This window comes from Saimiri boliviensis, chromosome 7 (genome assembly GCF_048565385.1).
Source record: "Saimiri boliviensis isolate mSaiBol1 chromosome 7, mSaiBol1.pri, whole genome shotgun sequence".
In the NCBI taxonomy this organism is placed as follows: domain Eukaryota; kingdom Metazoa; phylum Chordata; class Mammalia; order Primates; family Cebidae; genus Saimiri; species Saimiri boliviensis.
In genome coordinates, this window is record NC_133455.1 from 38,479,697 (window position 1) to 38,493,654 (window position 13,958).

Sequence of the window (13,958 nt, forward strand, 5' to 3'; positions counted from 1 at the left end):
ATTTTGTGCAGTTCAAACTGTTTTTCCCTTTGGGATAGTTGTGAAATGATTTGGGTTGAGGTGACGTTAGCGGGCATTTAATTTGTAGTTAAAATCAATATCCAAGTCCAAGTTGTTGATTTTTTCCCCCCTGCCAATGGTACAGGAGTACATTGGTATGTTTTGAAGAGTATAAACTACTTTAAAAATTTTTTACATGATGCTTCTGTCAGTATTTACTGGTTTTCTGAATTAAAAGATGTTAGTATCATTGGATCTTAAACATGAAGCAGTTCAGATTGAGATTGTTTATGTTGCTATACTTCTATCCTTAATGTATTCTACACAGTGACAGAATAAGTGAGATGACTGCAGTTGAATATAGTATACAGTCCTGATGTGAAACTTCCCATTGAGGTCCTTTAGAGTGAATATTTTCAGGGCAAGTTGAATGATGACAGAAGATTTATTTGTGACATTTTCAGAAGAGCCTGTATTTAATTTTATTATTTGTCAGATGAAATGAAAATAAGCACATGAAAGCAACCATTTCTTTCTTCTTTAACTGTCTTGGCTATAATTGTGCCCAGAGAGTATTATTTCATATATGAATAAAATAGTCTTTTCTCCTAATTATTTGTTGAATATAGTTCTTATCGTATTTAAGATGAATGTTCCCAAACTTAAGGTGGTTTGACTTAGGATTTTTTGAGTATATGATGGTGTGAAAGCCATATATGTATTTATGTACTTAAGGTGGTTTGACTTAAGATTTTTTGAGTATATGATGGTGTGAAAGCCGTATATGTATTTATGTACTTTTCCTGGGTTATTGATAGGTGGTATGATATTCTCAATGCTGGGCAGCTGCACTGAGCCACAGTTCCTTCCCAGTCAGTCACGTGATCTTGAGAGTAAATAACCTCTTTACAGAGTACTGTGTCCCAGATGATTTTTCCCAACCGTAGGCTAATCCACATGTTTTGAGGATGCTTAAGGTAGGCTAATCTAAATTACCATGTTCAGTAGGTTAGGTTGTATTAATTATATTTTGGACTTAGATATTTTCAATCTGTGATGGGTTTATCAGGGTGTAATCCCATCATAAGTCGAGGAGCATATATATATATATATATATATATATATATATATATATATATATGAAATGAGATGTTGTAAAACTGAAGCTTATCCTTTAAATGCCAAAATGTTTTCATTTTAATTATGTTGAGGCTGGGTGTGGTGGCTCACGCCTGTAATCCCATCACTTTGGGAGGCTGAGGTAGATGGATCACCTGAGCTCAGGAGTTTGAGATGAGCCTGGACAACATGGTGAAACCCTGTCTCTACAAAAAATACAAAAATTAGCCAGGTGCCATGGTGTGTGCCTGAAGTCCCAGCTACTTGGGAGGCCAAGGAAGGAGAATTACAAGAGCCCAAGAGGCAGAGGTTGCAGTAAGCCAAGCTTATGCTATTATACTCTAGCCTGGGAGACAGAATGAGACTGTGCCAAAAAAAAAAAAAAGGACTTCTGGGCAAGATGGCCAAATAGGATCAGCTCTGGTCTATAGCTCCCAGTGAGATAGACACAGAAGGTGAGTGATTTCTGCATTTCCAAATGAGGTATCTGGTTCATCTCATTGGGACTGGTTGGACAGTGGGTACAGCCCACAGAGGGTGAACTGAAGTGGGGTGGAGTGTTGCCTCACTCAGGAAGTGCAAGAGGTCGAGGGATTCAACTCCCCTAACCAAGGGAAGCCCTGAGAGACTGTACTGGGTGGAACGGTACATTCTGGCTCAGATACTGCACTTTCTCCACAGTCTTCCTAACCACAGACCGGGAGATTCCCTCTGGTGCATGCACCACTAGGAGCCTGGGATTCAAGCACAAAACTGGGCGGCCGTTTGGATAAACAGGGAGCTAGCAGTAGGAAAGTGTTTTGTTCATACCCCAGCGGTACCTGCGATGCCAGCAAGACAGAACCATTTACTACCCTGGAAAGGGGGCTGAAGCCAGTAAGCCAAGTGGTTCGGCTTGGCAGGTTGCACCCCCACGGAACCCAGCTAGCTAAATTACACTGGCTTAAAACTGTCACTGCCAGCACAACAGTCTAAGGTCAACCTGGATCACTGGAGCTTGGTGAGGGAAGGGACATCCATCATTGCCTAGGCTTGAATAGGCATTTTATTCTTACAGTGTAAACAAAGCTGGCAGAAGTTTGGGCTGGGTGGAGCCCACCTCAGCTCAGCAAGGCTTCTGAGGCCAGACTCCTTCTTTAAAATCCTCCTCTGGGCAGGGCATCTCTGAAAAAAAGACAGCAGCCCTACTCAGGGACTTACTGATAGAACGTGCATCTCCCTGGGACAAAGTGCCAAGGGAAAGGGGTGGCTGTGGACATAGCTTCAGCAGACTTAAACATTCCTGCCTGACAGCTCTGAAGAGAGCAGCAGATCTCAGCATAGTGTTTGGGCTCTGATAAGGGACAGACTGCTTCCTCAAGTGGGTCCCTGACCCCAGTGCCTCCTGATTGGGAAACGCCTCCCAGCAGGGGTCAGTCTCATACAGGAGAGCTCCGGCTGGCATTTGGCAGGTATCCCTCTGGGACGAAGCTTCCAGAGGAAGGAACAGGCAGCAGTCTTTGCTGTTCTGCAGCCTCCACTGGTGACACCCAGGCAAACAGGGTCTGGAGTGCACCTCCAGAAAACTCCAGCAGACCTGCAGCAGAGGGGCCAGACTGTTAGAAGGAAAACTAACAAACAGAAAGGAATAGTCAACAAGAAGGATGTCCACCCATATACCCTATCCAAAGGTCACCAACATCCAAAACTGTAGATAACTCCAGGAAGACAGGGAGGAAAAAAAGCGCAAAGACACTGAAAATTCCAGAACCCAGAATGCTGCTGCTTCTCCAAAGGATCACAACTCCTTGCCAGCAATGGAACAAAACTGGACCAAAAATGAGTTTGACAAATTGACAGAAGTAGGTTTCAGAAGGTGTGTAATAACAAACTCCTCCAAGCTAAAGGAACGTGTTATAACCCAACACAAGGAAACTAAAATCCTTGAAAAAAGCTTAGACAAATTGCTAAATAGAATAACCAATGTAGAGAAGACATAAATGACCTGATGGAGCTGAAAAACACAGCACGAGAACTTTGTGAAGCATACACAAGAATCAATAGCTGAATCAATCAAGCAGAAGAAAGGATATCAGAGATTGAAGATCAACTCAATGAAATAAAACGAGAAGGCAAGATTAGAGAAAAAAGAGTGAAAAGAAATGAACAGAGCCTCCAAATATGGGACAATGTGAAAAGACCAAACCTGTGTTCAGCTGGTGTACCTGAAAGTGATGGGAAGAATAGAACCAAGTTGGAAAACTCTCTTCAGGATATTATCCAGGAGAACTTCGCTAACCTAGCAAGGCAGGCCAACATTCAAATCAGGAAATACAGAGAACACCACAAAGATACTCCTTGAGAACCCCAAGACACATGATAGATTTACCAAGGTTGAAATGAAGGAAAAAATGTTAAGGGCAGCCAGAGAGAAAGGTCAGGTCACCCACAAAGGGAAGCTCATCAGGCTAACAGTGGAGATCTCGGCAGAAACACTACAAACTAGAAGAGAGTGGGGACCAATATTCAATATTCTTAAAGAAAATAATTTTCAACCCAGAATTTCATATTGAGTCAAACTAAGCTTCATAAGTGAAGGAGAAATAAAATCCTTTACAGACAAGCAAATGCTGAGAGATTTTTGTCACCACCAGGCTAGCCTTACAAGAGCTCCTGAAGGAAGCACTAAACATGGAAAGGAATAATCATTACCAGCCACTGCAAAAGCATAAGAAATTGTAAAGACCATAAATGCTATAAAGAAACTGCATCCACTAACAGGCAAAATAACCAACTAGCATCATAATGATGGATCAAATTCACACATAACAATATTAACCTTAAATGTAAATGGGCTAAGTGCCCTAATTAAAAGACACAGACTGGCAAATTGAATAAAGAGACAAGACCCATTGGTGTGTTGTATTCAGGAGACCTATCTCATGTGCAAAGACACACTTAAGCTCAAAATAAAGGGACGGAGGAATATTTACCAAGCAAATGGAAAGCAAAAAAAAAAAAAAAAAAACCCAGGAGTTGTGATCTTACTCTCTGATAAAACAGACTTTAAACCAACAAAGATCAAAAGACACAAAGAAGGGCATTACATAATGGTAAGGGGATCAATGCAACAAGAAGCACTAACTGTCCTAAATATATATGCACCCAATACAAGAGCACCCATATTTATAAAGCAAGTTCTTAGGGACCTGCAAATTAACTGAGACTCCCAAACAATAATAGTTGGAGACTTTAACACCCCACTGTCAATATTAGACAGATCAACGAGAGAGAAAATCAACAAGGATATCAGGACTTGAACTCAGCACTGAACCAAGTGAACCTAATAGACATCTATAGAAGTCTCCATCCCAAATCAACAGAATACACATTCTTCTCAGTGCCAAATCACACTTACTGTAAAACTGACCACATAATTGGAAGTAAAGCATTCCTCAGCAAATGCCAAAGAATGGAAATCATAATAGTCTCTAAGACCACAGTGCAATCAAATTAGAACTCAGGATTTAAAAAACTCACTCAAAACCGCACAACTGCATGGTAACTGAAAAACCTGCTCCTGAATGACTACTGGGTAAATAATGAAATACAGGCAGAAATAAAGATGTTCTTTGAAACCATTGAGAACAAAGACACAACGTACCAGAATCTCTGGGATACATTTAAAGTAGTGTTTGCAGGGAAATTTATAGCAGTAAATAACCACAAGAAAAAGCAGGAAAGATCTAAAATCGACACCCTAACATCACAATTAAAAGAACTGAAGAAGCAAGAGCAGACAAATTCAAAAGCCTAGCAGAAGCCAAGAAATAACTTAAGAACAGAGCAGAACTGAAGGAGACAGAAGACACAAAAAATCCTTAAAAAAACATTAGTGAATCCAGGAACTGGCTTTTTGAAAAGATCAACAAAGACTGATCTTTGATCCTATTAGACTGCTAGCCAGACTAATAGGAAAAGAGAGAAGTATCAAATAGATGCAATAAAAAATGACAAAGGGGCTATCACCAGTGATCCCACAGAACTACAGACTACCATGACAGAATACCATACATACCTCTATACAAATAAACTAGAAAATCTAGATGAAATGAGATAGACAGAACCAATGACAAAAAACACATCTCAATAGATGCAGAAAAGGCCTTCGTAAAGTTCAACACCTTTTCATGCTAAAAACTCTTAATAGACTAGGTATTGATGGAACGATCTCAAAATAATAGGAGCTATTTGTGACAAACCCACAACCAATATACTGAATGGGCAAAAGCTGGAAGCATTCCTTTGAAAACTGGCACAAGACAAGGATGCCCTCTCTCACCACTCCTATTCAACATAGTATTGGAAGTTCTGGCCAAGGCAGTCAGTCAAGAGAGAGAAATAAAGCGTATTCAGTTAGGAAGAGAGGAAGTCATATTGTCTTTGTTTGCAGAAGACATGATTGTATATTTAGAAAACCCCATCATCTCAGCCCCAAATTTCCTTAAGCTGACAAGCAACTTCAGCAAAGTCTCAGGATACAAAATCAATGTGTAAAAATCACAAGCATTCCTCTACACTAATAACAGACTACAGAAGATTCTGTACAGAAGAGTACAAAAGAAACAGCCAAATTATGAGCGAACTCCCATTCACAATTGCTACTAAGAGAATCAGATACCTAGGAATCCAACTTACAAGGGATGTGAAGGACCTCTTCAAGGAGAACTAGAAACCACTGCTCAAGAAAATAAGAGAGGAAGACTGGCGCGGTGGCTCAAGCCTGTAATCCCAGCACTTTGGGAGGCCAAGGCGAGTGGATCACGAGGTCAAGAGATCGAGACCATCCTGGTCTACATGGTGAAACCCTGTCTCTACTAAAAATACAAAAACTTAGCTGGGCATGGTGGCGCTTGCCTGTAATCTCAGCTACTCAGGAGGCTGAGGCAGGAGAATTGCCTGAACCCAGGAGGCGGAGGTTGCAGTGAGCCAAGATCGTGCCATTGCACTCCAGCCTGGGTAACAAGAGTGAAACTCTATCTCAAATAAAGAAATAAATAAGAGGGGACAAAAACAGATGGAAAAGCATTCCATGCTCATGGTTTAGGAAGAATCAATATTGTGAAAATGGCTGTACTGCCCAAAGCTATTTATAGATTCACTGCTGTCCCCATCAAGCTACCACTGACTTTCTTCACAGAATTGGAAAAAACTTTTTAAAATTTCATGTGGAACCAAAAAAGAGCCTTCATAGTCAAGACAATCCTAAGCAAAAAGAACAAAGTTGGAGGGATCATGCTACCTGACTTCGAACTACACTACAATGCTACAGTAACCAAAACAGCATGGTACTGGTACCAAAACAGATATTTAGACCAGTGGAACAGAACAGAGGCCTCAGTAATAACGCCACACATCTACAACTATTTGATCTTTGACAAACCTGACAAAAACCAATGGGGAAACAATTCCCTACTCAATAAATGGTGTTGGGAAAACTGGCTAGCCATATGCAGAAAGCTTAAACTGGATCCATTCCTTACACCTTATACAAAAGTTAACTCGAGACGGATTAAAAACTTAAACATAAGACCTGGAACCATAAAAACCCTAGAAGAAAACCTAGGCAGTGCCATTCAGGACATAGGCATGGGCAAAGACTTCGTGACTAAAACACCAAAAACATAGGCAACAAAAGCCAAAATTGTCAAATGGGTTCTAATTAAACTAAAGAGCTTCTGCACAGCAAAAGAAACTATCATCAGAGTGAGCAGGCAACCTGCAGAATGGGAAAAATTTTTGCAGTCGGTTCATCTGACAAAGGGCTAATATCCAGAATCTACAAAGAACTTAAATTTACAAGAAAAAAACAACCCCATCAAACAGTGGACAAAGGAGATGAACAGACACTTCTTAAAAAAAGACATTTATATAGCCAACAAACATAGGAAAAAAAGCTCATCATCATTGGTCATTAGAGAAATGCAAATGAAAACCATATTGCAATACCATCTCATGCCAGTTAGAATAGCAATCATTAAAAAGTCGGGAGACGAGATGCTGGTGAGGATGGGGAGAAATAGGAACATTTTTACACTGTTGGTGGAAGTGTAAATTAGTTCAACCATTGTGAAAGACAATGTAGCAACTCCTCAAGGAACTAGAACCAAAAATATCATTTGACCCAGCAATCCCATTACTGGGTATATACCTAAAGGATTAGAAGTCATTCTATAAAGACACATGCACACATATGTTTATTGCAGCACTGTTCACAATACCAGAGACTTGGGACCAACCCAAATACCCATCAAAGGTAGACTGGATACAGAAAATGTACATGGATAAATTCCATGTACACCATGGAATACTATGCAGCCATAAAAAGGGATGAGTCCATGTCCTTTGCAGGGACATAGATAAAGCTGGAAAGAAAAGAAAACCAAACACTGCATCTTCTCACTCATAACGATCGATGGTCTTGATCTCTTGACCTCGTGATCCACTCATAATGAGGATACATGGACACGGGGAGGGGAACATCACACACCAGGGCCTGTTGGGGGTGGGGGCTGAGGAGAGGGACAGTATTAGGAGAATTTGATGTAGATGATGGGTTGATGGAGTGCAGCAAACCACCATGGTACGTGTATACCAGTGTAACCTGCACGTTCTGCAGATGTACACCAGAACTTAAAGTATAATAATGTGTGTATGTGTGTGTGTTTGTGTGTGTGTGTGTGTATAAAATGTTGAGTAGACATGTTTTTTTTTTATAAAAGCTTTTAGTTTCCCTCCCCTCATGAAAGAGTACTATTAATATTACCAACCAGAAACTTTTTTGACAATTTACAGACTTCATTAAGAATCTTAAGTATGTCGGCCGGGCGCGGTGGCTCAATCCTGTAATCCCAGCACTTTGGGAGGCCGAGGCGGGTGGATCACGAGGTCAAGAGATCGAGACCATCCTAGTCAACAAGGTGAAACCCCGTCTCTACTAAAAATACAAAAAATTAGCTGGGCATGGTGGCACGTGCCTGTAATCCCAGCTACTCAGGAGGCTGAGGCAGGAGAATTGCCTGAACCCAGGAGGCGGAGGTTGCGGTGAGCTGAGATCGCGCCATTGCACTCCAGCCTGGGTAACAAGAGGGAAACTCCGCCTCAAAAAAAAAAAAAAAAAAAGAATCTTAAGTATGTCATGATCTCTCAAGAGCCTCTTCCCTCATGCTTATGAATTCTCCAGATTAGCTGAGGATTTTGAAATCCTATCTTTCCATGTTTCTTTTAAAATATCATTGATTTTAGATATTAAATTTTTATTTCTTACTATCAATGAGACCTCTTTTCTACTTTCTAATATGCTTCTGTTATAGACTGGAAACTTCCAAAAATATTTCAAATAAGTCAGTATTAAGCATAAATAGACATCGAATGAATAACTTACATACTTTATGAGAGAAGTATATAAGCTTTATTTTGTTGGTGGCCATTCACATGTTGTCTAGATACCTTTGTGGCATATTTCCTTGAACACTGTCTTTCAATTTTGAATTCTACCAATTTGAGAAAATTCTTGTTACTTTGGTATATGTTAATACTGTTGAGGTTTTTAATAATTTTTATATAATTATAATGTATTTTAAATAGTGCTTTCATTTTGATATACTTGAACAATGAATGAATTTTAAAATATTTTGTTTAAATGAAAGGCTGAAAAACAGTCAGCTAAGCTACGGGCAGAACGCTTGGAAAAAGAGCTACAATCAAGCAATGAACAAAATACCTGTTTAATTAATAAATTGCATAAAGCGGAACGAGAAATAAATACATTGTCCAGTAAAGTAAGTTTTATGTTTGTTTCATTTTTTAGAATTTTTGTTACCATGTAGTGATAAATTTTATTTTTAATAATGCATTTCTTTTTACTTAAATGTTTAATTATATCATTCTACCTTCCAAGAAATAAATATGTTGATGAGTAGAGTATGTTATCTTAACACCTTTACTTCCTTCTTTAGAATGCTTAATACTGTACAATAACAAAGAAATTTTGTGTTTAGTTCTCTGTATTGAAAACTTGTTTAATCTTACCACTTTGCCTTCCAAATATATGCAGAATCTGATCGATTCTTACCACATCCACTGTGACCATTCTAGTCTAAGCCATGATTTCTCTAGGCTCCTTTTTTATGCTAGGTTGCTAACTGATTTTTCTGCTTTCTACCCATCAGAGCTCTGTATGATTTACATCCTATAGTCTTTTCATAGCCATGATCATGTGTTTTTCCTCTTGTTCACTTTGCTCCCCTTGGCCTTCTCACTCTTTGAGCAAACTCACTTTTTCCTCATGGTTTCTGCACTTGTATGAGCTTGGCTCACTCTTCCCTCACGTATCCACCTAACTGCTTCCTCACCCCGGAGATGTTGCCTAATCAGAGAGGCTTTCCTTCACATTGTAAAATAGCATCTTCCTTCTTCCTCTGTCTTTCTCTGTATCTACCCGCTTTTTCTTCAAGCTATCAATCCTCAATACTATCTGATACACTTATTTGGTTTTTCTTTTTTTGATCTCTCCTTTTCTTTCCCACCAACTCAGTATAAGCTCCAAGAGAACAGGGACATTGTTTTCATCACTACTGTTTTTCCAGCTTCTAGAACAGTGCTGGCACATAGTAGTTACTCAAATATTTCTTCCGGTGGCTCAAGCCTGTAATGCCAGCACTTTGGGAGGCTGAGGTGGGCGGATCATGAGGTCAAGAGATCGAGACCATCCTGGCCAACATGGTGAAACCCCATCTCTACTAAGAATACAAAAAAATTAGCCGGGTGTGGTGGTGCATACCTGTAGTCCCAGCTACTCGGGAGGCTGAGGCAGGAGAATTGCTCGAACCCGGGAGGCAGAGGTGGCAGTGAGCTGAGATGGTCCCACTGCACTCCAGCCTGGCGCCTGGTGACAGTGAGACTCTGTCTCAATCAATCAGTCAAACAATCAGTCAATCAATCAATCAATAAATTCTTCAATGAGGAAATTAGTAGTAGCAGCATGATCTACATTTATATTCTCCTTAACAGACTAGATTCAAATTCTGATTTTTCCCTTAATAAAGTTCTGTGACCTTGGGCAGTTCACCATCTCTCTGAAACCTCAGTGCCTTTGTCTATAAAATGGGACTAATGCTTACCTTATCGAATTGTGGCAAAAACTAAATGTAGCTGATGATGAAAATGATAATTGCAGTGATTATACACTAGTGATATCCTTAAATAAGAAAATATTATAACAAAGAATACAGAATTTTTAGTCCATTGACTAGTCTATTTCCCACTGTCTCAATAACTGTGTGTAACCTTAGGCAAGTTACCTAATATCATTAGGATCCAATTTCCTTATGTCTCTAAGAAACCTTTTAGCCTACGAAGACATGTAAGAACTGCTGGGAAATAATTTGATTGCCTTCTGATTAACTGTAAGTAGATTATATATTCAACAGATATACATCGAACACTTATAATTACAGAGTATACAAAAAATAGATACAAAACACAAATAATTAAATTAAGGGATACAGGGAGTTATCATGCTTTTCTTCTAATTCCGGTATAAATTTGGTTTTTCTAATTCCAGTATAAATTAGTTTCAATTTTATAAAATAATATTGAGTACCTAGTATTTGTAGCACATTGTTCTTGACCTGAGTTGCCAGACTACACTGCTGGAATAATTGGGACGACAGATGTAGCAATAGGACATCGGATATGCTGGCTTCTACTGTGGTTTCTCTCTTGGAGGTCACCAAGTCTAATACTTTTCATGCAGTACATTTTACCTGAGCTCCCTGGCTCACCTGTGTGCTGACCCTGATTTTTTTTCTTTTTTCCGTGTACATACTCTTCTCTATTACTCTTTTCCTTTTGGAGTTAGAGTGTAGGTGATTTCTCCTACTCTACTGAAGAAAAAACAGCAGTCCGGTATAGTATTATTTATTTCTCTGTGCTTGTTTATTAACATACGTTGCCAAGAGTTGCCTGTCTTTGTTAAGGCACGCTTGCATTTTTTTTGCGTATAAATGGAGTATTAAATACCATCCTTCAACTGTAGACAAACCAAGTCTCATTTGAAGTCTTACATGTAAAGATTCCATTAGAAGGGTAAATTTTAATATTTCAAACATGACTGCCACAATTTTCTTTGCAACTTGAAATTTTTATCAACATTTTGCAATTCTAGCAAATGGTTGTTTGCAGTGCAAAGGAACACCTGGGGTGTGTTTGTCTAAATTATTCAAATAAATGTTTGTCAGATTTTAGAACAAAGTTCTATCAGTGTGAGTATCAATGACTTGGATTAAAAGGTATTACCAAAGATGGCTTGACAATGATGACCTTAAAGAGATTTCACATTCAGTGAGATAAATTTTTCTAGTTACCTCATAAGATTTTTCGTCTTTAGAATGCCAATAAAAGATAGTTTTAAGGAAGCCATCCAATAAAGTTATCCTTATTTACCTAAGTTAATGAGGTAATAACATCTTAGAACTTAGAAAAAGATAAGGATTTAAATACTGTCGCTTTAGAATCTGTATCCAGAGCTTCTTAGGTAATATATATTTTCAACTGTATTTCCATTTCTTGCTCATATATACAGTGTTCTTGTGTGTCTTTCTGTGAGTATGTGATACTCCCTGTAAAGTGCCCAGTATTGCCATTTTTGACATTTATTAAATTTTTGTTAGTAGTAATATCCGAATACTTACGTTGTCTCAAAAACATAAAGCAAATTCACAACATAAAGGCTAGAATCTACATGGCAAACATTTTGTGAAGAACAGGGTAACTTGGTCCAGTGGAGCTTCAGAAGACCATGAATCACTTAAAATTTTATGTAACATTTTAACAGGAGCATTTTTGTTTAAAAAAAGATTCTTAATTTTCCTAGGATTTAGAATTTGACACAAAGAAGAATAAGAACCAGGGATCTAGAGGTAGAAAGAAACTGCATTGTAACTGTAATTTTGTTTAGATTACTATAGAAAAGTGCTATTATTTGTCATTACTTGGTAATAAATTTTCACACATTGTTTTAAATAAATAACATTCCATTTAGTATATTTTTAGGAAGTTAACGGTGTTTGTGTAAGTACACTGATAATGTTAGGATTTAGAAATAAGGCAATAAAGAAAAACTTAAGATCCATAAGTGAGTAAATTTGAATGCAGATAGGACAGGTAAATTGCTTGAGCATGTACCACTAGTTTAACAGCGAAAGTAGGCCTGAAGACAGACCGCATTTGTTGCTTGACTTCCTATCTGGTGTTCTTTCATTTTCAATAATTATAGTTTAGTTAAAAACGTCTTCTTATTTCAATAAATCTTAGGGTGGAATGAATAAGAAATAAGTTTTTGTAGCTCTTGGAGTTACCATGAGATGAATCAATTTCCTATGAAATAAGATGGCTCTAAGTTTCTACCTCATACAGCTAGAGTATGTTTGTTAATGAAATGCTGTGTCATTCTTAATTTTTTCAGTTAGTATATAATAGCAGGTTATAATTACATTTGTCATAGTAATTGCATTTTCTTTGTAATTGTATTTCTTTAAAATTTTACGGTATTTATAATTTAAATTATCTCTGTCCATGAAATCAGAATGTAGTAAAACTCAACCTGCAGAAAGTTTAGGTCTTAAAATAAATTCTCAGCTGCTTTCATGTAGTTAAACATCATTTTATAAAACTTGTTTTTACAGAAAATTACTTCTAAAGGGGAATTAAAAATACAGTCTGGGCTCGGTGGCTCACGCCTGTAATCCCAGCACTTTGGGAGGCTGAGGCGGGTAGATCACGATGTCAGGAGTTCAAGACCAGCCTGGCCAAGAGGGTGAAACCCCATCTCTACTAAAAATAAAAAAACTTAGCCAGGTGTTGTGGCAGGCACCTGTAATCCCAGCTACTCGGGAGGCTGAGGCAGAGAACTGCTTGAATCTGGGAGGTGGAGGTTGCAGTGGACCGAGATCGCGCACTGCCCTTCAGCCTGGGCGACAGAGTGAGACTCCATCTCAAAAAAAAAAATTAATAAAAATGGAAAATAATGTCAGCACAAGGTTACCATTTTATGTACGGTCGTTTAAAAATCTATGAATTAATTTGGAGGGATGTCTTACTGTAGTTAGCAGTACAAAGGCAGTACTCATTTTTCTGTTTATTTCCTTTGAATGAGGATTTTGCATGAAACTATTTCTTGAAACATTTTCAGGACCTTTTGTTGATGGAATCTCTTCCCTTAGACACTTCTATTTCTTGTCCTTGCCCTCTTTGGCTTTAGGACCTCTTTTTGATTTGTATCTAACTCCCAACTCCAGTTTTTATGGGGTTTCATTGGACTCTGAGTAAATTGTCTTTTACTTTTCTGTTTCTACTGTCTCACATTTTTTATATTTGACTTGTGTATATTTATATACTCTGTAGTTTTATATATTCAGATAATAGAAAACAGATTAATCTAACTTTAATGTTTGATTGAGTAAATCCTTATTATATGAGTAGATCTAATTTTAGAAGCTCCTAACCAAAGAGGAGGGCTATGGAAAATGAATGTATATGATTTATAATTGTTCCTGCCCCCACCTCTACCTCATACTTGTACACATGTGCACACAGACACATATCTATACACGTAAAACTATTTTGTCACCAGATTCAATTGATTCTTTTTTCCTTCCTTTATTCATTCCTTGCCTCTTGATTTATTTACCTTTAGTTTCTTAAGCCAACACATTTGCATTAGAGTTAATTGTGCCACCTTTAACAGCTAACATGAAAAACAGCCCTTTTGTATGGCATATAAAGTTTGTTTCTTGCCA

The 13,958-nt window shown here is 38.2% G+C and overlaps 1 protein-coding gene across 10 annotated transcripts in view; it reads left to right on the plus strand.

Moving 5' to 3' along the window:
- CEP83 (centrosomal protein 83) overlaps positions 1 to 13,958 on the plus strand; it is a 171,392-nt gene that overhangs the window by 97,071 nt on the left and 60,363 nt on the right. For all 10 annotated transcript variants that reach the window (XM_074402419.1, XM_010340166.3, XM_074402417.1 and 7 more), the window contains one exon: positions 8,808 to 8,939. In XM_074402419.1, coding sequence (XP_074258520.1) covers positions 8,808 to 8,939 — 132 coding nt within the window. The remainder of the gene's footprint in view (positions 1 to 8,807; positions 8,940 to 13,958) is intronic.